The sequence below is a fragment of the Oncorhynchus mykiss genome, chromosome 26, assembly GCF_013265735.2.
Source record: "Oncorhynchus mykiss isolate Arlee chromosome 26, USDA_OmykA_1.1, whole genome shotgun sequence".
Lineage (NCBI taxonomy): Eukaryota > Metazoa > Chordata > Actinopteri > Salmoniformes > Salmonidae > Oncorhynchus > Oncorhynchus mykiss.
In genome coordinates this window covers 26,765,232-26,792,976 of record NC_048590.1, presented here as the reverse complement: position 1 = coordinate 26,792,976, position 27,745 = coordinate 26,765,232, and the positions used below count along the sequence as shown (strand labels likewise).

Below are 27,745 nucleotides of genomic sequence, written 5' to 3'. Positions count from 1 at the left end.
TAGCAGGTGACTGTGTTGTGTTAATTAGAGGTAGTTTATTAGAGTTAGTGCTGTGTTGGCGTGCCGGGCCAGCCCACTGGCCAGCCTCCTGCAGGTGTCAGACCGGGATCAGTGGGATCCCTCACTGGTCCAGTAGTTTGTTTGGTTACATGTTGATGGTAAAAACACTAGACATTCTTAGAAAAAAGGGTTCCAAAGGGTTTCTTCAGCTGTCCCCATAGGAGAACCCTTTTTGGTTCCAGGTAGAACCCTTTTTTGGTTTCAGGTAGAACCCTCTGTGGAAAGTTTTCTTCATGGAACCCAAAAGGGTTCTACCAGGAACCAAAAAAGGTTATTCAAAGGGTTCTCCTATGGGGACAGCCGAGTGAAGCCTTTTTAGGTTCTTGGAATCCTGTCCAGTGATTATTACAATGATTTCAAATGTTGTTATTAGTTGTTATGCTGTTCTAAGTTGTTTTACATTATATGATGAATTCTACTGTTTCTCATATTATAATGATTATTTCCTTTTTCTTCGTTTAATGACACTTCAGCAGTTGGTTGTCAATGCATTAACTGCATATGAGTAACATTGTAGTATTTATATGTAAACATACATGCAGTCTGTTATCGTGTGTGTTGACACTCACTGACGCAAACCCCCGCTTCTAGGAGATGATAACGTTGAAATTGAAAAGGTATTTGATTAGTTAAGATCAGACATTCAGATTAGTTCCATGGTGATTATTCTTTATTGACCCATCATTGACCCGCTGTTATTGTTCAGAATAAGAACTGGACAATCTCTCACCATCAGTACTCGTTTTGGGTTTGGACAATGCATAAATGGCAACCATTTCAATGCGGTAGGTTGTATTTGTCAGATTGATTTTTTGCTCTTATTTAATTAATCCAGGCGCTTTCTTACTCATCAGAGGCAGGCGGTTTGAGGCGGATGTCAGGGCTGATGTTGGGAGAGCAGTCCTGGGACTCAGGGTGTCTGGACTTGGGCAGCTGGTGGTTCTGATCTGGGATCCGTGGTGTAGCCATGTCTCAGATAGACAGGCAGGCAGAGCCAAGACGAAAGGAGAGGAGAGGCTCTTTGTACTGGATTGATTTTCTCCTCCTCTGCCGCCCTGCCTTCTTTTGTGGTTCGATAGCTGGATGTCCATGGGCAGAGGATCTCTCAGCTGCAGACGGAGCTACAGGAGAGCCAACTGGAGCTCCAGAGGGGACACAGCCGAAGAGAGCAGCAGCAGAGGGACCTGCAGACCCAGACACAGCAGGCAGAGGAGCTCCACACTCAGGTAGAGAACTCACCGCCAGTCTCAGGCTTCTCAGGCCTCCTCTCCCTGTTAGCTCTTGTTCAGCCATGATGCTTTGTGTCTACAGTTCTTTGAACGTGTGTGTTCGGTGTCTGTTCACTAGTGCACGGTCTAGAACCAACCAATTTACCCCCAGGAATCTAATCCAAATGTGTTTGAAAAATGTAGAATAACTCTTCATACAGGTTGTGTCCACTTTCTTGTGTCTTTATCATTTAAATGTGTTTTGTATAGAAAGCATCATAACCATCTGTTGCCGAATTAGCTAAACTTTGAAAGTGGGTCATCTTATAGAGGAGCTTATCTGTTGACCATAAAATAACTCATCCTTTAGAAACTTGAAGATGTCTCACTTTCTAGCAAAACTATATAGTCAGGGTACGTAAGCCTAGGTTAAATCTGCACAGTGATCCAATAGCAGCATAATGGGCGATAATCCTCCATGTTGATGGAGGCACAACATCCTGTCTTATGGACCAAAGTGCCATACCGCCCTGTATTGGTTCCATTAGTACAGTTGTGCTATCTGATGCTGGGTCGTGGCGTGGGAACATGTGCTGAGCAGCTGGCCCTGTCTGCCTCTGGCCCAGGCCACTTCTCTCCTCTCTACAGTCTAACTGGCAGGCCAGGAAACATGAGTCAGAGCATGATGACTATGTTGTTTACTACAGAGAACTGGGGGGATGAGGAGCCTGTCTGTCAACAACAGACTGACACACAGACAGACGGGTAGATAGTCAGACATGCACACAATAAGGCAGACCAGACAGACATGTAGAAAAATGTTCATCCATAAATATACAGTAGTTAGATACTTTTTTATTATTATAATAATTGTTTTACCCCTTTTTCGCCCCAATTTCGTGGTATCCAATTGGTAGTTACAGTCTTGTCCCATCGCTGCAACTCCCGTACGGACTCGGGAGAGATTAAGGTCAACACAACCCAGCCAAGCCGCTGACACACTGCTCGCTTAACCCAGAAGCCAGCCGCACCAATGTGTCGGAGGAAACACCATACACCTGGCGACCGTGTCAGCGTGTATTGCGCACGACTTGAACCAGCACCACTCGGGAGGCCTGAGTAGTTAGTTACTTAAACAGTTATACATTCCGGTAAAAAAAATGGTCAGTGTTGGGATGCTCAGCTGAAGGAGATCTCTAGCTGTTGCTGGCCTCCCCTCCTGGAGAGAACGGCAAACCAATCATATTCAGAGCCAGTGCTGGCTGTCAGCGCCTGTGTCACCTGTCGCTAGGTCTCTAGGCAGACTCTGCCTTGAGCTGGAGGGATCCACAGCAGCAATCTGCTCTACATGCCTGATGGGATCTCATTCACACTTGTCACTCTATCAATGACTGCACCATTCCCTGAGCTCTCTGCCTTTATCTCCCCCTTCTATCTATATGTAATAAAATGAACGAGTCAGTTTATTTTCCTTCATAGCATTACTATATTCTGTAGCCTCCTGTAACTGTACAGTGTCCAATTAATGGATGCTGTGTATTGATATCCAAGTGCTCCGGACACCAATTGGGCATTATGCTAAAGTTACCACCAGCCTATTTCATCCATGTGCTATCAGTGTCCATTAATGATGAACTAATCAACTGTCTTGTCCTATCCTGTCCTTACTCCCTGTGTGTTTCATTCCAGGCCCTCCATGACTCAGATAGTCATTATCACCGCTGTGTCACCCACCTTTAATTTAAAGGCCATTTTCTACTCTCCATAATGACGTGTCACTGTCCTTTCTCCCGAGATTGAATAGATTTTAATGTGGTGACTCTGGTCCCTGTCCATATTAGTCATACAAGCTTCTGCCTAACCTGAAAGAAGTTCACTCATAGGCGGCACGTGAGTTTTAAGTTTGGGGAATCACATTTTTACCATAAAAAATGCAAACAGATCATTAAAAACGACGTTGTCTGATCCATATAATAGGCCTATGTGTCACATCCGTCGTAGAAATGATTGGACCAAGGCGCAGCGTGAGTAGAGTTCCTCATGTATATTTCAGTGACACTAAAAACAACAAAGAATTAATGAATGTGCCATCCGTAGCGCACATAGGCACTAAACCAAACAATATCCTACAACGCAGGTGGGAAACGGACCACACTAAGTATGATCCCTAATTAGAGGCAACGATCATCAGCTGCCTCCAATTGGGAACCATACTCACACCAACATAGAAAATAAAGACTAGAAAACCCCCCCCCCCCAAAGGTGCGGACTCCGACCGCAAAATCTGAACCTAGATGGGCAGGTTCCACTCAGACCGCGGATCCGGCCATGGAGAGGGACTGGACGCCGTGCCTGGTCTGGGCACCGGTGCAGAGGAAGGTTCAGGCCATGGAGAGGGACTGGAGACCGTGCCTGAACTGGGCACCGGCGTAGAGGAAGGCTCAGGCCATGGAGAGGGACTGGAGACCGTGCCTGAACTGGGCACCGGCGTAGAGGAAGGCTCAGGCCATGGAGAGGGACTGGACACCGTGCCTGAACTGGGCACCGGCGTAGAGGAAGGCTCAGGCCCTGGAGCGGGACTGGACGCCGTGCCTGGACTGAGCACCGGTGCAGAGGAAGGTTCAGGCCATGGAGAGAGACTGGACGCCGTGCCTGGACTGAGCACCGGTGCAGAGGAAGGCTCAGGCCCTGGAGCGGGACTGGACGCCGTGCCTGGACTGAGCACCGGTGCAGAGGAAGGCTCAGGCCCTGGAGCGGGACTGGACGCCGTGCCTGGACTGAGCACCGGTGCAGAGGAAGGCTCAGGCCCTGGAGCGGGACTGGACGCCGTGCCTGGACTGAGCACCGGTGCAGAGGAAGGCTCAGGCCCTGGAGCGGGACTGGACGCCGTGCCTGGACTGAGCACCGGTGCAGAGGAAGGCTCAGGCCCTGGAGCGGGACTGGACGCCGTGCCTGGACTGAGCACCGGTGCAGAGGAAGGCTCAGGCCCTGGAGCGGGACTGGACGCCGTGCCTGGACTGAGCACCGGTGCAGAGGAAGGTTCAGGCCCTGGAGCGGGACTGGACGCCGTGCCTGAACTGAGCATCGGTGCAGAGGACTAAGGGCTGGTGACACAGTCTTCAGGGCGAGTGCGGGGAGCCGGCACAGGACTTGCCGGGCTGGGAAGGCGCACTGGAGGCCTGGTGCGTGGTGCCGGCACACATTTCACCGGACTGATGACACGCTCTTCAGGGTGAGTGCAGGGAGCCGGCACAGGACGTACCGGGCTGGGCGAATGCGCTGCAGAATACACCTAACCAACATCTCTCTCCGATCTCCTTCCTCACACTGCTCCATCGACTCCCCGACGGTCTCTGGCTCTCTCCTCGGCTCGACCAACCGCCCCTTTTTGCCCCCCCCCATTTTTGTGGCCGCGGACCCTGGTGTCCTTGCTGTCCTCCTATACTCCTTGGCGACTCCCGCCAAGGAAGGCTCTCGCATCCACTCATTATTTCCTCCCATGTCCAGCTCTCCTTTTCCTCCATGGCACGCTGATTGGTCCTGTAGTGGTGGGATATTGTTTGGTTTAGTGTCTATGTGCGCTACGAATGGCACGTTCGTTTATTCTTTGTTGTTTTTGGTTTCACTGAAATAAATATGTGGAACTCTACTCACGCCGCGCCCTGGTCCACTAATTTCTACGACGGATGTGACGCTATGAGAAGGGGAGACGCAAACACAATATGATGTCCATCTAAACTGGGGGAGGGAATAACAAACTTTCAAGTGGCACTGAGCCAACAATGATAAAGAGTGAATATGCACACTCATCACGGGGATATGGTCGGTGCTCTCCGCTGGTGCCAATGAGATAGGCTACTGTTCTCTCAATGACAATTTGGATAACTAAAAGACAGATTAGAGTGTTTTCATTGTCTTCTCTCTATGGCAATAGCCATTTGCTTTCCAAAATATGTTTTCCCACAATTGTATTTTGAAATATTGCGATATGCCTGGCAGGGCTTCTCTACTTTTCACTGACAGTCTCAACTCAACAGTCATCTATTTGGAATTGAACGCGCGTTGCCCAAATTGCAGGCACTTCTGACTGTATGCAATGTGATTTAAAGAATCGAATGATCTCCTGTGGCCAAATTGGGCTTTCTGATGTAGTAACCTATTTATTTCTGTGTAGACAGGAGTAGGCTAATTAGGCTATATAATGACACAAACAATTTACTTTCGCTGTGTATGAGTTCACTCTTGCAGTTTCTACAGAAGCTTTGGTAACTGTGTTGCTGTAAGAAAAAATGAAATGCTGTATTGAATAGTGTGGATATATATTTACCATATTCCAGTGTTTGTTCAGAGACAAGTAGACCTTGTTTACGCTGCAGTACTGTAGTATTCCTCCCTCTCTGACATCCTGTCTCTTTTGTCCCCTTAGCTGGCTGAGGTCAAAGGGCGTCTTGTGCAGGTGGAGGGAGAAAATGAGGCACTCATGAGATATAAGCGGGAGCAGGGAGCCGAGGTCAGACTGGGTGCCTGTCGTGGTTCACAGTGACTGGAGTCCACCACTAACACAATACACACACTCTAGTGGAAACACTTTCATAACCCAAAGTCCATCATCAGCAACAATACACGCTGATTCACACCAGGATTCATATTGTCCTCCGTAACAAAAATCTCTCCATAGACTTGGAGACTTCCATAAACTAAGTCCATATCTGTTGAAAATGGAGACCGTGATGCTCACATTCACAGTACTGGTTACTCTGGAGTCTCTGTCTGTTATAATGTCTCTGTAAGATGTTGTTTATTACCATTGAGAGTCTGCTCATATCCATGCCTACATAATGTGAGTGTGCACATGTGTGTGTGTGTGTGTGTGTACATGCGATTGTGTGCATGCTTGTATGCAAGTTTGTGTCTTTCCATGGTCTCTTCCTCTCAGAGACCCAGTCCTTCTCCATTAACCTGGGCAGACAGACAGACAGAGATTCCCACTCAGGAAACTGTGCTCTCCCCTGGGACTAGGGGAATATGGATGAGTTAAACATAGACATGGCTCAGGGGCTGGGTGGATATGGGCTCTGTTTGTGCTGGGAATGAGGATGTATAATGAGAGGGAAATGAGAGCTACTCTTACCTGATTGCCATGGATTCCCCTCCAGTATTAGTAAGGGGTCACAATGACTCGGGCCAGCCTACTGTCCCACTGGGAGAAGATGGAGCTGAGACCTAATGTTGTGCTAACTTTACAGTAATGTGTGTGCGTGCGTGCAGGTGGAAAGGCTGGCAGTGGTGGTGTGTTCTCTGCAGAGCTCGGCCAGGGACAGAGAGGGCACAGAGAGTGTCCAGGCCGAGCGGAGGTGTATGGACCTGGAGGGGGAGCTGACAGAGACCCGTGCCCAGCTCACGGAGTGCCAAGACAGGCTACAGGAAGCCAGGAGGAGGGTGAGCCCACCATGCTATACACCACCATCAACCCAGCTGTACAGATAGAGAAATACAGACACACAGGCACTACCACTCTGTAAGATAATGTAATGTTGACCTGACTGTTACACTCAATGAGTCTACTTCAGTTCTAGTCTTACCATCTCACCCACGATGAGATACTTGATGTCAGTCACCCTTATTGGGTATACTGGATTACTCCTAGAGTACATGCCATTGTAAAAGTAGCTACGCTCATGTTGAAGAAGCTGGAATTGTGTTTGCCGTGGCTCAGAACCTTGTTCAAAAGCCTCCCACTGATCCAGCCTCTCCATGTGAGGTGGTGGAAGTCCGGCACATTTCCTCTAGTGCTCAGCATACGGCCAGAGCCTTTATCTGAACACAATTAGTCATTTTCCCGGGCCTCTGCACTCTGCTCGCTCTCCCACTATAATTTCTCTGCATTTCCCTGTAACCTTTAGTAGTGGGGTTTGAGTCCACCCTGAGCCCCAGCTCCTCTGCCCAGGTATCCATTACAGCTCTCCAGGACAGCAGCATTAATCCACCTGATGCCATGCCAGCCGTGCTCCTCACATGGAAATGAAGCTGCCTCACTGCTGCTGTATTACTATTCACAGGAGGCTATGGAAGAAACTGTGTGTGTGTGTGTGTGTGTGTGTGCGTGCGTGCGTGCGGGATTTGTCTGCTCTCTCTCCATGTCACCTTTGTTGACTTTGTCTCTGTGCTCTCTGCTTTAATGACGCATATATCCTGTCTTCAGTCACTGCTTAATCCCAGCAGTGCTGGCTCAGGAACAGATTACTGCTCCCAGACATGAGAGAAGTAAAGAGCAGAGAGGGAGAGAAAGAGAGAGAGACGCCTCAATGAGACGATCCACAGGGAGACAGAGGGGTCCAGCACATGTATGTGGAAGTGTACATGCCCACAACCCTGTCTCAGACAGAAAATTATTTTAAAAACTCCATCCACTGCTTTTGTTCATCCTCATTTGCTATGATGGACTCTGTGTACAGCCAGAGATCCTTGTCCAGGTACACACCAACACTCTCTGAGTATGCAGTGGATTTCATGATGGACATTTCCATGTTAGGATGAATCACCTTACTCAATGCCCTCTCTATCGACAAATGTCTATCTCACCTCTAGCTCCTTTATGAGCTCAAACTGCATGTTTCTGACCTTCCCTCCCTCCCTCCCTCCCTCCCCTCCCTCCCCTTCTCTCTCCAGGCTGAGGAGCAGACCCAGAAGTTCCAGGCCAAGGTGTCCAGTCTGAAGAGCCAGCATGGCTGTGTTAGTCAGCAGGTACGCAGGCACATGTGACAGACCCAATCCTAACCCTTTCCTCCTTGATTCCTCACATCCTACCCATACCCCGTCCCTACCACACCCTGCTGTTACCATCCCTATCTCACCCTGCTGTTTCCAGCCCAACCACACCCTGCGGTTACCATCCCTACCTCATCCTGCTGTTGCCATCCCTACCTCACCCTGCTGTTGCCATCCCTACCTCACCCTGCTGTTACCATCCCTACCTCACCCTGCTGTTACCATCTCTACCTCACCTTGCTGTTACCATCCCGACCTCACCCAGCTGTTACCATCCCTACATCACCCTGCTGTTACCATCACTACCACACCCTGCTGTTACCAGCCCAACCACATCCTGCAGTTACCACCCCTACATGACCTTGCTGTTACCAATACTACCACTCCCTGCTGTTACCAGCCCAACCAAACCCTGCTGTTACCATCCCTACCTCACCCTGCTGTTGACAGCCCTACCTCACCTTGCTGTTACCATCCCTACCATACCCTGCTGTTACCATCCCTTCCACACCCTGCTGTTACCATCCCTACCTCACCCTGCTGTTACCATCCCTACCTCACCCTGCTGTTACCATCCCTACCTCACCTTGCTGTTACCATCCCTACCTCACCCTGCGGTTACCATCCCTACCACACAATACTGTTACCATCCCTACCACACCCTGCTGTTACCATCCCTTCCTCACCCTGCTGTTACCATCCCTACCACACCCTACTGTTACCATCCCTACCACACCCTGCTGTTTCAAGCCCTACCACACCCTGCTGTTACCATCCCTACCTCACCCTGCTGTTACCATCCCTACCTCACCTTGCTGTTACCATCCCTACCACACCCTGCTGTTACCATCCCTACCACACCCTGTGGTTTTCATCCCTACCACACCCTGTGGTTTTCATCCCTACCACACCCTGCTGTTACCAGCCCAACCACACCCTGCTGTTACCATCCCTTCCTCACCCTGCTGTTACCATCCCTACATCACCCTGCTGTTACCATCACTACCACACCCTGCTGTTACCAGCCCAACCACATCCTGCAGTTACCACCCCTACATGACCTTGCTGTTACCAATACTACCACACCCTGCTGTTACCAGCCCAACCAAACCCTGCTGTTACCATCCCTACCTCACCCTGCTGTTGCCAGCCCTACCTCACCTTGCTGTTACCATCCCTACCTCACCCTGCTGTTGCCAGCCCTACCTCACCTTGCTGTTACCATCCCTACCACACCCTGCTGTTACCATCCCTTCCACACCCTGCTGTTACCATCGCTACCTCACCCTGCTGTTACCATCCCTACCTCACCTTGCTGTTACCATCCCTACCACACCCTGCGGTTTCCATCCCTACCACACCCTGCTGTTACCATCCCTTCCTCACCCTTCTGTTACCATCCCTTCCTCACCCTGCTGTTACCATCCCTACCACACCCTGCTGTTACCAGCCCTACCTCACTTTGCTGTTACCATCCCTTCCTCACCCTGCTGTTACCATCCCTACCTCACCCTGCTGTTACCATCCCTTCCACACCCTTTTGTTACCATCCCTACCACACCCTGCTTTTACCATCCCTTCCTCACCTTGCTGTTACCAACCCTACCACACCTTGCTGTTACCGTCCATTCATCACCCTGCTGTTACCATCCCTACCTCTCCCTGCTGTTGCCATCCCTACCTCACCCTGCGGTTACCACCCCTACCACACCCTGCTGTTACCATCCCTACCTCACCCTGCTGTTACCATCCCTGCCTCACCTTGCTGTTACCATCCCTTCCTCACCCTGCTGTTACCATCCCTACCACACCCTGCTATTTCCGGCCCTACCTCACCTTGCTGTTACCATCCCTGCCTCACCTTGCTGTTACCATCCCTTCCTCACCCTGCTGTTACCATCCCTACCTCACCCTGCTGTTACCAGCCCTACCTCACCTTGCTGTTACCATCCCTTCCTCACCCTGCTGTTACCATCCCTACCACACCCTGCTATTACCGGCCCTACCTCACCTTGCTGTTACCATCCCTGCCTCACCTTGCTGTTACCATCCCTTCCTCACCCTGCTGTTACCATCCCTACCTCACCCTGCTGTTACCAGCCCTACCTCACCTTGCTGTTACCATCCCTTCCTCACCCTGCTGTTACCATCCCTTCCTCACCTTGCTGTTACCATCCCTACCACACCTTGCTGTTACCATCCCTTCCTCACCCTGCTGTTACCATCCCTACCTCACCCTGATGTTGCCATCCCTACCACACCCTGCGGTTACCACCCCGTCATCACCCTGCTGTTACCAACACTACCACACCCTGCTGTTACCAGCCCAACCACACCCTGCTGTTACCATCCCTACCTCACCCTGCTGTTGCCATCCCTAACGCACCCTGCTGTTACCATCCCTACCTCACCCTGCGGTTACCATCCCTACCACACCCTGCTGTTACCAGCCCAACCACACCCTGCTGTTACCATCCCTACCTCACCCTGCTGTTGCCATCACTACCTCACCCTGCTGTTGCCATCCCTACCTCACCCTGCTGTTACCATCCCTACCTCACCTTGCTGTTACCATCCCTACCACACCCTGCTTTCACCATCCCTACCTCACCCTGCTGTTACCATCCTTACCTCACCATGTTATCAGCCCTACCATACCCTGTTGTTACCATCCCTTCCTCACCATGCTGTTACCATCCCTACCACACCCTGCTGTTACCAACCCAACCACACCCTGCTGTTTCCAGCCCTACCTCACCTTGCTGTTACCATCCCTACCACACCCTGCTGTTGCCATCACTACCTCACCCTGCTGTTGCCATCCCTACCTCACCCTGCTGTTACCATCCCTACCTCACCTTGCTGTTACCATCCCTACCTCACCCAGCTGTTACCATCCCTACATCACCATGCTGTTACCATCACTACCACACCCTACTGTTACCATCCCAACCACACCCTGCTGTTACCAGCCCAACCACACCCTGCTGTTAGCATCCCTACCACACCCTACTGTTACCATCCCTACCTCACCCAGCTGTTACCATCCCTACATCACCATGCTGTTACCATCACTACCACACCCTACTGTTACCATCCCAACCACACCCTGCTGTTACCAGCCCAACCACACCCTGCTGTTACCAGCCCAACCACATCCTGCAGTTACCACCCCTACCTCACCCTGCTGTTGCCAGCCCTACCTCACCTTGCTGTTACCATCCCTACCACACCCTGCTGTTACCATCCCTTCCACACCCTGCTGTTACCATCCCTACCTCACCCTGCTGTTACCATCCCTACCTCACCTTACTGTTACCATCCCTACCACACCCTGTGGTTTTCATCCCTACCACACCCTGCTGTTACCAGCCCAACCACACCCTGCTGTTAGCATCCCTACCACACCCTACTGTTACCATCCCTACCACACCCTGCTGTTACCATCCCTACCTCACCCTGCTGTTACCATCCCTACCTCAACTTGCTGTTACCATCCCTTCCTCACCCTGCTGTTACCATCCCTACCACACCCTGCTGTTACCATCCCTACCTCACCCTGCTGTTACCATCCCTACCTCACCTTGCTGTTACCATCCCTACCTCACCATGCTGTTACCATCCCTACCTCACCCTGCTGTTACCATCCCTACGTAACCTTCCTGTTACCAGCCCTTCCACACCCTTCTGTTGCCATCCCTACGACACCCTGCTGTTACCATCCCTACATCACCCTGCTGTTACCATCACTACCTCACCCTGCTGTTACCAGCCCTACCTCACCTTGCTGTTACCATCCCTTCCTCACCCTGCTATTTCCGGCCCTACCTCACCTTGCTGTTACCATCCCTGCCTCACCTTGCTTTTACCATCCCTTCCTCACCTTGCGGTTACCATCCCTACCACACCCTGCGGTTACCACCCCGTCATCACCCTGCTGTTACCAACACTACCACACCCTGCAGTTACCAGCCCAACCACACCCTGCTGTTACCATCCCTACCTCACCCTGCTGTTGCTATCTCTAACTCACCCTGCTGTTACCATCCCTACCTCACCTTGCTTTCACCATCCCTACCTCACCCTGCTGTTACCATCCTTACTTCACCTTGCTGTTATCAGCCCTACCATACCCTGTTGTTACCATCCCTTCCTCACCATGCTGTTACCATCCCTACCTCACCCTGCGGTTACCATCCCTACCACACCCTGCTGTTACCAACCCAACCACACCCTGCTTTTTCCAGCCCTACCTCACCTTGCTGTTACCATCCCTACCACACCCTGCTGTTGCGATCCCTACCTCACCCTGCTGTTGCCATCCCTACCTCACCCTGCTGTTACCATCCCTACCTCACCCTGCTGTTACCATCCCTACCTCACCCAGCTGTTACCATCCCGACATCACCCTGCTGTTACCATCACTACCACGCCCTGCTGTTACCAGCCCAACCACATCCTGCAGTTACCACCCCTACCTCACCCTGCTGTTCCCAGCCCTACCTCACCTTGCTGTTACCATCCCTACCACACCCTGCTGTTACCATCCCTTCCACACCCTGCTGTTACCATCCCTAACTCACCCTGCTGTTACCATCCCTACCTCACCTTGCTGTTACCATCCCTACCTCACCCTGCGGTTACCATCACTACCACACCCTACTGTTACCATCCCTACCACACTGCTGTTACCATCCCTACCACACCCTGTGGTTTTCATCCCTACCACACCCTGCTGTTACCAGCCTAACCTCACCCTGCGGTTTCCATCCCTACCACACCCTGCTGTTACCATCCCTTCCTCACCCTGCTGTTACCATCCCTTCCTCACCCTGCTGTTACCATCCCTACCAAACCCTGCTGTTACCAGCCCTACCTCACCTTGCTGTTACCATCCCTTCCTCACCTTGCGGTTACCATCCCTACCACACCCTGCGGTTACCACCCCGTCATCACCCTGCTGTTACCAACACTACCACACCCTGCAGTTACCAGCCCAACCACACCCTGCTGTTACCATCCCTACCTCACCCTGCTGTTGCTATCTCTAACTCACCCTGCTGTTACCATCCCTACCTCACCTTGCTTTCACCATCCCTACCTCACCCTGCTGTTACCATCCTTACTTCACCATGCTGTTATCAGCCCTACCATACCCTGTTGTTACCATCCCTTCCTCACCATGCTGTTACCATCCCTACCACACCCTTCTGTTACCATCCCTACCTCACCCTGCGGTTACCATCCCTACCACACCCTGCTGTTACCAACCCAACCACACCCTGCTTTTTCCAGCCCTACCTTACCTTGCTGTTACCATCCCTACCACACCCTGCTGTTGCGATCCCTACCTCACCCTGCTGTTGCCATCCCTACCTCACCCTGCTGTTGCCATCCCTACCTCACCCTGCTGTTACCATCCCTACCTCACCCTGCTGTTACCATCCCTACCTCACCCAGCTGTTACCATCCCTACATCACCCTGCTGTTACCATCACTACCACGCCCTGCTGTTACCAGCCCAACCACATCCTGCAGTTACCACCCCTACCTCACCCTGCTGTTGCCAGCCCTACCTCACCTTGCTGTTACCATCCCTACCACACCCTGCTGTTACCATCCCTTCCACACCCTGCTGTTACCATCCCTAACTCACCCTGCTGTTACCATCCCTACCTCACCTTGCTGTTACCATCCCTACCTCACCCTGTGGTTACCATCACTACCACACCCTACTGTTACCATCCCTACCACACTGCTGTTACCATCCCTACCACACCCTGTGGTTTTCATCCCTACCACACCCTGCTGTTACCAGCCTAACCTCACCCTGCGGTTTCCATCCCTACCACACCCTGCTGTTACCATCCCTTCCTCACCCTGCTGTTACCATCCCTACCACACCCTGCTGTTACCATCCCTACCACACCCTGCTGTTACCAGCCCTACCTCACCTTGCTGTTACCATCCCTTCCTCACCTTGCGGTTACCATCCCTACCACACCCTGCGGTTACCACCCCATCATCACCCTGCTGTTACCAACACTACCACACCCTGCAGTTACCAGCCCAACCACACCCTGCTGTTACCATCCCTACCTCACCCTGCTGTTGCTATCTCTAACTCACCCTGCTGTTACCATCCCTACCTCACCTTGCTTTCACCATCCCTACCTCACCCTGCTGTTACCATCCTTACCTCACCTTGCTGTTATCAGCCCTACCATACCCTGTTGTTACCATCCCTTCCTCACCATGCTGTTACCATCCCTACCACACCCTGCTGTTACCATCCCTACCTCACCCTGCGGTTACCATCCCTACCACACCCTGCTGTTACCAACCCAACCACACCCTGCTGTTTCCAGCCCTACCTCACCTTGCTGTTACCATCCCTACCACACCCTGCTGTTACCATCCCTACCTCACCCTGTTGTTTCCATCCCTACCTCACCTTGCTGTTACCATCCCTTCCTCACCCTGCTGTTACCATCGCTACCACACCCTGCTGTTACCATCCCTACCTCACCCTGCTGTTACCATCCCTACCTCACCTTGCTGTTACCATCCCTACCTCACCCTGCTGTTACCATCCCTACGTAACCTTCCTGTTACCAGCCCAACCACACCCTGCTGTTGCCATCCCTATGACACCCTGCTGTTACCCTCCCTACATCACCCTGCTGTTACCATCACGACCACACCCTGCTGTTACCAGCCTAACCACACCCTGCGGTTTCCATCCCTACCACACCCTGCTGTTACCATCTCTTCCTCACCCTGCTGTTACCATCCCTTCCTCACCCTGCTGTTACCATCCCTACTACACCCTGCTGTTACCAGCCCTACCTCACCTTGCTGTTACCAGCCCTACCTCACCTTGCTGTTACCATCCCTTCCTCACCCTGCTGTTGCCATCCCTACCACACCCTGCGGTTACCACCCCTACCACACCCTGCGGTTACCACCCCTACCACACCCTGCTGTTGCCATCCCTACGACACCCTGCTGTTACCATCCCTACATCACCCTGCTGTTACCATCACTACCACACCCTGCTGTTACCAGCCTAACCACACCCTGCGGTTTCCATCCCTTCCTCACCCTGCTGTTACCATCCCTACCTCACCCTGCTGTTGCCATCCCTACCACACCCTGCGGTTACCACCCCTCCCTCACCTTGCTGTTACCATCCCTTCCCCACCCTGCTGTTACCATCCCTTCCTCACCTTGCTGTTACCAACCCTACCACACCTTTCTGTTACCATCCCTTCCACACCCTGTTGTTGCCATCCCTACCACACCCTGCGGTTACCACCCCTACCACACCCTGCTGTTACCATCCCTACCTCACCCTGCTGTTACCATCCCTACCTCACCTTGCTGTTACCATCCCTTCCTCACCCTGCTTTTTCCGGCCCTACCTCACCTTGCTGTTACCATCCCTGCCTCACCTTGCTGTTACCATCTCTTCCTCACCTTGCGGTTACCATCCCTACCTCACCCTGCTGTTACCAGCCCTACCTCACCTTTCTGTTACCATCCCTTCCTCACCCTGCTGTTACCATCCCTACCATACCCTGCTATTACCGGCCCTATCTCACCTTGCTGTTACCATTCCTGCCTCACCTTGCTGTTACCATCCCTTCCTCATCCTGCTGTTTCCATCCCTACCTCACCCTGCTGTTACCAGCCCTACCTCACCTTGCTGTTACCATCCCTTCCCCACCCTGCTGTTACCATCCCTTCCTCACCTTGCTGTTACCAACCCTACCACACCTTGCTGTTACCATCCCTTCCTCACCCTGCTGTTACCATCCATACCTCACCCTGCTGTTGCCATCCCTACCACACCCTGCGGTTACCACCCCGTCATCACCCTGCTGTTACCAACACTACCACACCCTGCTGTTACCAGCCCAACCACACCCTGCTGTTACCATCCCTACCTCATCCTGCTGTTGCCATCCCTTCCTCACCCTGCTGTTACCATCCCTACTTCAACTTGCTGTCACCATCCCTACTTACCATCCCTTCCTCACCCTGCTGTTACCATCCCTACCTCACCCTGCTGTTGCCATCCCTACCACACCCTGCGGTTACCACCCCGTCATCACCCTGCTGTTACCAATACTACCACACCCTGCTGTTACCATCCCTTCCTCATCCTGCTGTTTCCATCCCTACCTCACCCTGCTGTTACCAGCCCTACCTCACCTTGCTGTTACCATCCCTTCCCCACCCTGCTGTTACCATCCCTTCCTCACCTTGCTGTTACCAAACCTACCACACCTTGCTGTTACCATCCCTTCCTCACCCTGCTGTTACCATTCCTACCTCACCCTGCTGTTGCCATCCCTACCACACCCTGTGGTTACCACCCCGTCATCACCCTGCTGTTACCAACACTACCACACCCTGCTGTTACCAGACCAACCACACCCTGCTGTTACCATCCCTACCTCACCTTGCTGTTACCATCCCTGCCTCACCTTGCTGTTACCATTCCTTCCTCACCTTGCGGTTACCATCCCTACCTCACCCTGCTGTTACCATCCCTACCTCACTTTGCTGTTACCATCCCTTTCTCACCCTGCTGTTACCATCCCTACCACACCCTGCTGTTACCATCCCTACCTCACCTTGCTGTTACTATCCCTACCTCACCTTGCTGTTACCATCCCTTCCTCACCCTGCTGTTACCAGCCCTACCTCACCCTGCTGTTACCATCCCTACCTTACCTTGCTGTTACCATCCCTTCCTCACCCTGCTGTTACCATCCCTACCTCACCTTGCTGTTACTATCCCTACCTCACCTTGCTGTTACCATCCCTTCCTCACCCTGCTGTTACCAGCCCTACCTCACCCTGCTGTTACCATCCCTACCTCACCTTGCTGTTACCATCCCTTCCTCACCCTGCTGTTACCATCCCTACCTCACCTTGCTGTTACTATCCCTACCTCACCTTGCTGTTACCATCCCTTCCTCACCCTGCTGTTACCAGCCCTACCTCACCCTGCTGTTACCATCCCTACCTCACCTTGCTGTTACCATCCCTTTCTCACCCTGCTGTTACCATCCCTACCACACCCTGCTGTTACCATCCCTACCTCACCTTGCTGTTACTATCCCTACCTCACCTTGTTGTTACTATCCCTACCTCACCTTGCTGTTACCATCCCTTCCTCACCCTGCTGTTACCATTCCTACCTCACCCTGCTGTTACCATACTTACCACACCCTGCTGTTAGCATCCCTACCACACCCTACTGTTACCATCCCTACCTCACCCAGCTGTTACCATCCCTACATCACCATGCTGTTACCATCACTACCACACCCTACTGTTACCATCCCAACCACACCCTGCTGTTACCAGCCCAACCACACCCTGCTGTTACCAGCCCAACCACATCCTGCAGTTACCACCCCTACCTCACCCTGCTGTTGCCAGCCCTACCTCACCTTGCTGTTACCATCCCTACCACACCCTGCTGTTACCATCCCTTCCACACCCTGCTGTTACCATCCCTACCTCACCCTGCTGTTACCATCCCTACCTCACCTTACTGTTACCATCCCTACCACACCCTGTGGTTTTCATCCCTACCACACCCTGCTGTTACCAGCCCAACCACACCCTGCTGTTAGCATCCCTACCACACCCTACTGTTACCATCCCTACCACACCCTGCTGTTACCATCCCTACCTCACCCTGCTGTTACCATCCCTACCTCAACTTGCTGTTACCATCCCTTCCTCACCCTGCTGTTACCATCCCTACCACACCCTGCTGTTACCATCCCTACCTCACCCTGCTGTTACCATCCCTACCACACCCTGCTGTTACCATCCCTACCTCACCTTGCTGTTACTATCCCTACCTCACCTTGCTGTTACCATCCCTTCCTCACCCTGCTGTTACCAGCCCTACCTCACCCTGCTGTTACCATCCCTACCTTACCTTGCTGTTACCATCCCTTCCTCACCCTGCTGTTACCATCCCTACCTCACCTTGCTGTTACTATCCCTACCTCACCTTGCTGTTACCATCCCTTCCTCACCCTGCTGTTACCAGCCCTACCTCACCCTGCTGTTACCATCCCTACCTCACCTTGCTGTTACCATCCCTTCCTCACCCTGCTGTTACCATCCCTACCTCACCTTGCTGTTACTATCCCTACCTCACCTTGCTGTTACCATCCCTTCCTCACCCTGCTGTTACCAGCCCTACCTCACCCTGCTGTTACCATCCCTACCTCACCTTGCTGTTACCATCCCTTTCTCACCCTGCTGTTACCATCCCTACCACACCCTGCTGTTACCATCCCTACCTCACCTTGCTGTTACTATCCCTACCTCACCTTGTTGTTACTATCCCTACCTCACCTTGCTGTTACCATCCCTTCCTCACCCTGCTGTTACCATTCCTACCTCACCCTGCTGTTACCATACTTACCACACCCTGCTGTTAGCATCCCTACCACACCCTACTGTTACCATCCCTACCTCACCCAGCTGTTACCATCCCTACATCACCATGCTGTTACCATCACTACCACACCCTACTGTTACCATCCCAACCACACCCTGCTGTTACCAGCCCAACCACACCCTGCTGTTACCAGCCCAACCACATCCTGCAGTTACCACCCCTACCTCACCCTGCTGTTGCCAGCCCTACCTCACCTTGCTGTTACCATCCCTACCACACCCTGCTGTTACCATCCCTTCCACACCCTGCTGTTACCATCCCTACCTCACCCTGCTGTTACCATCCCTACCTCACCTTACTGTTACCATCCCTACCACACCCTGTGGTTTTCATCCCTACCACACCCTGCTGTTACCAGCCCAACCACACCCTGCTGTTAGCATCCCTACCACACCCTACTGTTACCATCCCTACCACACCCTGCTGTTACCATCCCTACCTCACCCTGCTGTTACCATCCCTACCTCAACTTGCTGTTACCATCCCTTCCTCACCCTGCTGTTACCATCCCTACCACACCCTGCTGTTACCATCCCTACCTCACCCTGCTGTTACCATCCCTACCTCACCTTGCTGTTACCATCCCTACCTCACCATGCTGTTACCATCCCTACCTCACCCTGCTGTTACCATCCCTACGTAACCTTCCTGTTACCAGCCCTTCCACACCCTTCTGTTGCCATCCCTACGACACCCTGCTGTTACCATCCCTACATCACCCTGCTGTTACCATCACTACCTCACCCTGCTGTTACCAGCCCTACCTCACCTTGCTGTTACCATCCCTTCCTCACCCTGCTATTTCCGGCCCTACCTCACCTTGCTGTTACCATCCCTGCCTCACCTTGCTTTTACCATCCCTTCCTCACCTTGCGGTTACCATCCCTACCACACCCTGCGGTTACCACCCCGTCATCACCCTGCTGTTACCAACACTACCACACCCTGCAGTTACCAGCCCAACCACACCCTGCTGTTACCATCCCTACCTCACCCTGCTGTTGCTATCTCTAACTCACCCTGCTGTTACCATCCCTACCTCACCTTGCTTTCACCATCCCTACCTCACCCTGCTGTTACCATCCTTACTTCACCTTGCTGTTATCAGCCCTACCATACCCTGTTGTTACCATCCCTTCCTCACCATGCTGTTACCATCCCTACCTCACCCTGCGGTTACCATCCCTACCACACCCTGCTGTTACCAACCCAACCACACCCTGCTTTTTCCAGCCCTACCTCACCTTGCTGTTACCATCCCTACCACACCCTGCTGTTGCGATCCCTACCTCACCCTGCTGTTGCCATCCCTACCTCACCCTGCTGTTACCATCCCTACCTCACCCTGCTGTTACCATCCCTACCTCACCCAGCTGTTACCATCCCGACATCACCCTGCTGTTACCATCACTACCACGCCCTGCTGTTACCAGCCCAACCACATCCTGCAGTTACCACCCCTACCTCACCCTGCTGTTCCCAGCCCTACCTCACCTTGCTGTTACCATCCCTACCACACCCTGCTGTTACCATCCCTTCCACACCCTGCTGTTACCATCCCTAACTCACCCTGCTGTTACCATCCCTACCTCACCTTGCTGTTACCATCCCTACCTCACCCTGCGGTTACCATCACTACCACACCCTACTGTTACCATCCCTACCACACTGCTGTTACCATCCCTACCACACCCTGTGGTTTTCATCCCTACCACACCCTGCTGTTACCAGCCTAACCTCACCCTGCGGTTTCCATCCCTACCACACCCTGCTGTTACCATCCCTTCCTCACCCTGCTGTTACCATCCCTTCCTCACCCTGCTGTTACCATCCCTACCAAACCCTGCTGTTACCAGCCCTACCTCACCTTGCTGTTACCATCCCTTCCTCACCTTGCGGTTACCATCCCTACCACACCCTGCGGTTACCACCCCGTCATCACCCTGCTGTTACCAACACTACCACACCCTGCAGTTACCAGCCCAACCACACCCTGCTGTTACCATCCCTACCTCACCCTGCTGTTGCTATCTCTAACTCACCCTGCTGTTACCATCCCTACCTCACCTTGCTTTCACCATCCCTACCTCACCCTGCTGTTACCATCCTTACTTCACCATGCTGTTATCAGCCCTACCATACCCTGTTGTTACCATCCCTTCCTCACCATGCTGTTACCATCCCTACCACACCCTTCTGTTACCATCCCTACCTCACCCTGCGGTTACCATCCCTACCACACCCTGCTGTTACCAACCCAACCACACCCTGCTTTTTCCAGCCCTACCTTACCTTGCTGTTACCATCCCTACCACACCCTGCTGTTGCGATCCCTACCTCACCCTGCTGTTGCCATCCCTTCCTCACCCTGCTGTTGCCATCCCTACCTCACCCTGCTGTTACCATCCCTACCTCACCCTGCTGTTACCATCCCTACCTCACCCAGCTGTTACCATCCCTACATCACCCTGCTGTTACCATCACTACCACGCCCTGCTGTTACCAGCCCAACCACATCCTGCAGTTACCACCCCTACCTCACCCTGCTGTTGCCAGCCCTACCTCACCTTGCTGTTACCATCCCTACCACACCCTGCTGTTACCATCCCTTCCACACCCTGCTGTTACCATCCCTAACTCACCCTGCTGTTACCATCCCTACCTCACCTTGCTGTTACCATCCCTACCTCACCCTGTGGTTACCATCACTACCACACCCTACTGTTACCATCCCTACCACACTGCTGTTACCATCCCTACCACACCCTGTGGTTTTCATCCCTACCACACCCTGCTGTTACCAGCCTAACCTCACCCTGCGGTTTCCATCCCTACCACACCCTGCTGTTACCATCCCTTCCTCACCCTGCTGTTACCATCCCTACCACACCCTGCTGTTACCATCCCTACCACACCCTGCTGTTACCAGCCCTACCTCACCTTGCTGTTACCATCCCTTCCTCACCTTGCGGTTACCATCCCTACCACACCCTGCGGTTACCACCCCATCATCACCCTGCTGTTACCAACACTACCACACCCTGCAGTTACCAGCCCAACCACACCCTGCTGTTACCATCCCTACCTCACCCTGCTGTTGCTATCTCTAACTCACCCTGCTGTTACCATCCCTACCTCACCTTGCTTTCACCATCCCTACCTCACCCTGCTGTTACCATCCTTACCTCACCTTGCTGTTATCAGCCCTACCATACCCTGTTGTTACCATCCCTTCCTCACCATGCTGTTACCATCCCTACCACACCCTGCTGTTACCATCCCTACCTCACCCTGCGGTTACCATCCCTACCACACCCTGCTGTTACCAACCCAACCACACCCTGCTGTTTCCAGCCCTACCTCACCTTGCTGTTACCATCCCTACCACACCCTGCTGTTACCATCCCTACCTCACCCTGTTGTTTCCATCCCTACCTCACCTTGCTGTTACCATCCCTTCCTCACCCTGCTGTTACCATCGCTACCACACCCTGCTGTTACCATCCCTACCTCACCCTGCTGTTACCATCCCTACCTCACCTTGCTGTTACCATCCCTACCTCACCCTGCTGTTACCATCCCTACGTAACCTTCCTGTTACCAGCCCAACCACACCCTGCTGTTGCCATCCCTATGACACCCTGCTGTTACCCTCCCTACATCACCCTGCTGTTACCATCACGACCACACCCTGCTGTTACCAGCCTAACCACACCCTGCGGTTTCCATCCCTACCACACCCTGCTGTTACCATCTCTTCCTCACCCTGCTGTTACCATCCCTTCCTCACCCTGCTGTTACCATCCCTACTACACCCTGCTGTTACCAGCCCTACCTCACCTTGCTGTTACCAGCCCTACCTCACCTTGCTGTTACCATCCCTTCCTCACCCTGCTGTTGCCATCCCTACCACACCCTGCGGTTACCACCCCTACCACACCCTGCGGTTACCACCCCTACCACACCCTGCTGTTGCCATCCCTACGACACCCTGCTGTTACCATCCCTACATCACCCTGCTGTTACCATCACTACCACACCCTGCTGTTACCAGCCTAACCACACCCTGCGGTTTCCATCCCTTCCTCACCCTGCTGTTACCATCCCTACCTCACCCTGCTGTTGCCATCCCTACCACACCCTGCGGTTACCACCCCTCCCTCACCTTGCTGTTACCATCCCTTCCCCACCCTGCTGTTACCATCCCTTCCTCACCTTGCTGTTACCAACCCTACCACACCTTTCTGTTACCATCCCTTCCACACCCTGTTGTTGCCATCCCTACCACACCCTGCGGTTACCACCCCTACCACACCCTGCTGTTACCATCCCTACCTCACCCTGCTGTTACCATCCCTACCTCACCTTGCTGTTACCATCCCTTCCTCACCCTGCTTTTTCCGGCCCTACCTCACCTTGCTGTTACCATCCCTGCCTCACCTTGCTGTTACCATCTCTTCCTCACCTTGCGGTTACCATCCCTACCTCACCCTGCTGTTACCAGCCCTACCTCACCTTTCTGTTACCATCCCTTCCTCACCCTGCTGTTACCATCCCTACCATACCCTGCTATTACCGGCCCTACCTCACCTTGCTGTTACCATTCCTGCCTCACCTTGCTGTTACCATCCCTTCCTCATCCTGCTGTTTCCATCCCTACCTCACCCTGCTGTTACCAGCCCTACCTCACCTTGCTGTTACCATCCCTTCCCCACCCTGCTGTTACCATCCCTTCCTCACCTTGCTGTTACCAACCCTACCACACCTTGCTGTTACCATCCCTTCCTCACCCTGCTGTTACCATCCCTACCTCACCCTGCTGTTGCCATCCCTACCACACCCTGCGGTTACCACCCCGTCATCACCCTGCTGTTACCAACACTACCACACCCTGCTGTTACCAGCCCAACCACACCCTGCTGTTACCATCCCTACCTCATCCTGCTGTTGCCATCCCTTCCTCACCCTGCTGTTACCATCCCTACTTCAACTTGCTGTCACCATCCCTACTTACCATCCCTTCCTCACCCTGCTGTTACCATCCCTACCTCACCCTGCTGTTGCCATCCCTACCACACCCTGCGGTTACCACCCCGTCATCACCCTGCTGTTACCAATACTACCACACCCTGCTGTTACCATCCCTTCCTCATCCTGCTGTTTCCATCCCTACCTCACCCTGCTGTTACCAGCCCTACCTCACCTTGCTGTTACCATCCCTTCCCCACCCTGCTGTTACCATCCCTTCCTCACCTTGCTGTTACCAAACCTACCACACCTTGCTGTTACCATCCCTTCCTCACCCTGCTGTTACCATTCCTACCTCACCCTGCTGTTGCCATCCCTACCACACCCTGTGGTTACCACCCCGTCATCACCCTGCTGTTACCAACACTACCACACCCTGCTGTTACCAGACCAACCACACCCTGCTGTTACCATCCCTACCTCACCTTGCTGTTACCATCCCTGCCTCACCTTGCTGTTACCATTCCTTCCTCACCTTGCGGTTACCATCCCTACCTCACCCTGCTGTTACCATCCCTACCTCACTTTGCTGTTACCATCCCTTTCTCACCCTGCTGTTACCATCCCTACCACACCCTGCTGTTACCATCCCTACCTCACCTTGCTGTTACTATCCCTACCTCACCTTGCTGTTACCATCCCTTCCTCACCCTGCTGTTACCAGCCCTACCTCACCCTGCTGTTACCATCCCTACCTTACCTTGCTGTTACCATCCCTTCCTCACCCTGCTGTTACCATCCCTACCTCACCTTGCTGTTACTATCCCTACCTCACCTTGCTGTTACCATCCCTTCCTCACCCTGCTGTTACCAGCCCTACCTCACCCTGCTGTTACCATCCCTACCTCACCTTGCTGTTACCATCCCTTCCTCACCCTGCTGTTACCATCCCTACCTCACCTTGCTGTTACTATCCCTACCTCACCTTGCTGTTACCATCCCTTCCTCACCCTGCTGTTACCAGCCCTACCTCACCCTGCTGTTACCATCCCTACCTCACCTTGCTGTTACCATCCCTTTCTCACCCTGCTGTTACCATCCCTACCACACCCTGCTGTTACCATCCCTACCTCACCTTGCTGTTACTATCCCTACCTCACCTTGTTGTTACTATCCCTACCTCACCTTGCTGTTACCATCCCTTCCTCACCCTGCTGTTACCATTCCTACCTCACCCTGCTGTTACCATACTTACCACACCCTGTTGTTACCATCCCTACCACACCCTGCTGTTCCCATCCCTACCTCACCCTGCTGTTACCATCCCTACCTCACCTTGCTGTCACCATCCCTACCTCACCCTGTTCTTACCATCCCTACCTCACCATGCTGTTACCATCCATACCTCACCCTGCTGTTACCATCCCTACCTCACCTTGCTGTTACTATCCCTACCTCACCTTGTTGTTACTATCCCTACCTCACCTTGCTGTTACCATCCCTTCCTCACCCTGCTGTTACCATTCCTACCTCACCCTGCTGTTACCATACTTACCACACCCTGTTGTTACCATCCCTACCACACCCTGCTGTTCCCATCCCTACCTCACCCTGCTGTTACCATCCCTACCTCACCTTGCTGTCACCATCCCTACCTCACCCTGTTCTTACCATCCCTACCTCACCATGCTGTTACCATCCATACCTCACCCTGCTGTTACCATCCCTACCTCACCTTGCTGTTACCATCCCTTCCTCACCCTGCTGTTACCATCCCTACCTCACCTTGCTGTTACTATCCCTACCTCACCTTGCTGTTACCATCCCTTCCTCACCATGCTGTTACCATCCATACCTCACCCTGCTGTCACAATCCCTACCTTTTTTTATTTATTTTTATTTCACCTTTATTTAACCAGGTAGGCTAGTTGAGAACAAGTTCTCATTTGCAACTGCGACCTGGCCAAGATAAGGCATAGCAGTGTGAACAGACAACACAGAGTTACACATGGAGTAAACAATTAACAAGTCAATAACACAGTAGAAAAAAGGGGAGTCTATATATACATTGTGTGCAGAAGGCATGAGAAGGTAGGCAAATAATTACAATTATGCAGATTAACACTGGAGTGATAAATGATCAGATGGTTATGTACAGGTAGAGATATTGGTGTGCAAAAGAGCAGAAAAATAAATAAATAAAAACAGTATGGGGATGAGGTAGGTGAAAATGGGTGGGCTATTTACCAATAGACTATGTACAGCTGCTGCGATCGGTTAGCTGCTCAGATAGCAGATGTTTGAAGTTGGTGAGGGAGATAAAAGTCTCCAACTTCAGCGATTTTTGCAATTCGTTCCAGTCACAGGCAGCAGAGAACTGGAACGAAAGGCGGCCAAATGAGGTGTTGGCTTTAGGGATGATCAGTGAGATACACCTGCTGGAGCGCGTGCTACGGATGGGTGTTGCCATCGTAACCAGTGAACTGAGATAAGGCGGAGCTTTACCTAGCATGGATTTGTAGATGACCTGGAGCCAGTGGGTCTGGCGACGAATATGTAGCGAGGGCCAGCCGACTAGAGCATACAAGTCGCAGTGGTGGGTGGTATAAGGTGCTTTAGTGACAAAACGGATGGCACTGTGATAAACTGCATCCAGTTTGCTGAGTAGAGTGTTGGAAGCAATTTTGTAGATGACATCGCCGAAGTCGAGGATCGGTAGGATAGTCAGTTTTACTAGGGTAAGTTTGGCGGCGTGAGTGAAGGAGGCTTTGTTGCGGAATAGAAAGCCGACTCTTGATTTGATTTTCGATTGGAGATGTTTGATATGGGTCTGGAAGGAGAGTTTAGAGTCTAGCCAGACACCTAGGTACTTATAGATGTCCACATATTCAAGGTCGGAACCATCCAGGGTGGTGATGCTGGTCAGGCGTGCGGGTGCAGGCAGCGAACGGTTGAAAAGCATGCATTTGGTTTTACTAGCGTTTAAGAGCAGTTGGAGGCCACGGAAGGAGTGCTGTATGGCATTGAAGCTCGTTTGGAGGTTAGATAGCACAGTGTCCAAGGACGGGCCGGAAGTATATAGAATGGTGTCGTCTGCGTAGAGGTGGATCAGGGAATCGCCCGCAGCATGAGAAACATCATTGATATATACAGAGAAAAGAGTCGGCCCGAGAATTGAACCCTGTGGCACCCCCATAGAGACTGCCAGAGGACCGGACAGCATGCCCTCCGATTTGACACACTGAACTCTGTCTGCAAAGTAATTGGTGAACCAGGCAAGGCAGTCATCCGAAAAACCGAGGCTACTAAGTCTGCCGATAAGAATACGGTGATTGACAGAGTCGAAAGCCTTGGCAAGGTCTATGAAGACGGCTGTCTTTTATCGATGGCGGTTATGATATCGTTTAGTACCTTGAGCGTGGCTGAGGTACACCCGTGACCGGCTCGGAAACCAGATTGCACAGCGGAGAAGGTACGGTGGGATTCAAGATGGTCAGTGACCTGTTTGTTGTCTTGGCTTTCGAAGACCTTAGATAGGCAGGGCAGGATGGATATAGGTCTGTAACAGTTTGGGTCCAGGGTGTCGCCCCCTTTGAAGAGGGGGATGACTGCGGCAGCTTTCCAATCCTTGGGGATCTCAGACGATATGAAAGAGAGGTTGAACAGGCTGGTAATAGGGGTTGCGACAATGGCGGCGGATAGTTTCAGGAATAGAGGGTCCAGATTGTCAAGCCCAGCTGATTTGTACGGGTCCAGGTTTTGCAGCTCTTTCAGAACATCTGCTATCTGGATTTGGGTAAAGGAGAACCTGGAGAGGCTTGGGCGAGTAGCTGCGGGGGGGGGGAGCTGTTGGCCGAGGTTGGAGTAGCCAGGCGGAAGGCATGGCCAGCCGTTGAGAAATGCTTGTTGAAGTTTTCGATAATCATGGATTTATCGGTGGTGACCGTGTTACCTAGCCTCAGTGCAGTGGGCAGCTGGGAGGAGGTGCTCTTGTTCTCCATGGACTTCACAGTGTCCCAGAACTTTTTGGAGTTGGAGCTACAGGATGCAAACTTCTGCCTGAAGAAGTTGGCTTTAGCTTTCCTGACTGACTGTGTGTATTGGTTCCTGACTTCCCTGAACAGTTGCATATCGCGGGGACTATTCGATGTTAGTGCAGTCCGCCACAGGATGTTTTTGTGCTGGTCGAGGGCAGTCAGGTCTGGAGTGAACCAGGGGCTATATCTGTTCTTAGTTCTGCATT

General features: G+C 52.5%; 1 protein-coding gene across 7 annotated transcripts in view; it reads left to right on the top strand.

The window, feature by feature from the left end:
- Positions 1–27,745, top strand: part of LOC110506517 (centrosome-associated protein CEP250) — a 280,946-nt gene that overhangs the window by 114,142 nt on the left and 139,059 nt on the right. For 6 of the 7 annotated variants that reach the window (XR_005039779.1, XM_036963769.1, XM_036963771.1 and 3 more), the window contains exons 10-13: positions 1,140–1,286; positions 5,695–5,778; positions 6,537–6,707; positions 7,938–8,012. Coding sequence is in view for 6 of the 7 variants with exons in the window: in XM_036963769.1 (XP_036819664.1) it covers positions 1,140–1,286; positions 5,695–5,778; positions 6,537–6,707; positions 7,938–8,012 (477 nt within the window). In the remaining variant the exon portion in view is untranslated. The remainder of the gene's footprint in view (positions 1–1,139; positions 1,287–5,694; positions 5,779–6,536; positions 6,708–7,937; positions 8,013–27,745) is intronic. The other variant, XM_036963768.1, reaches the window with a different exon arrangement.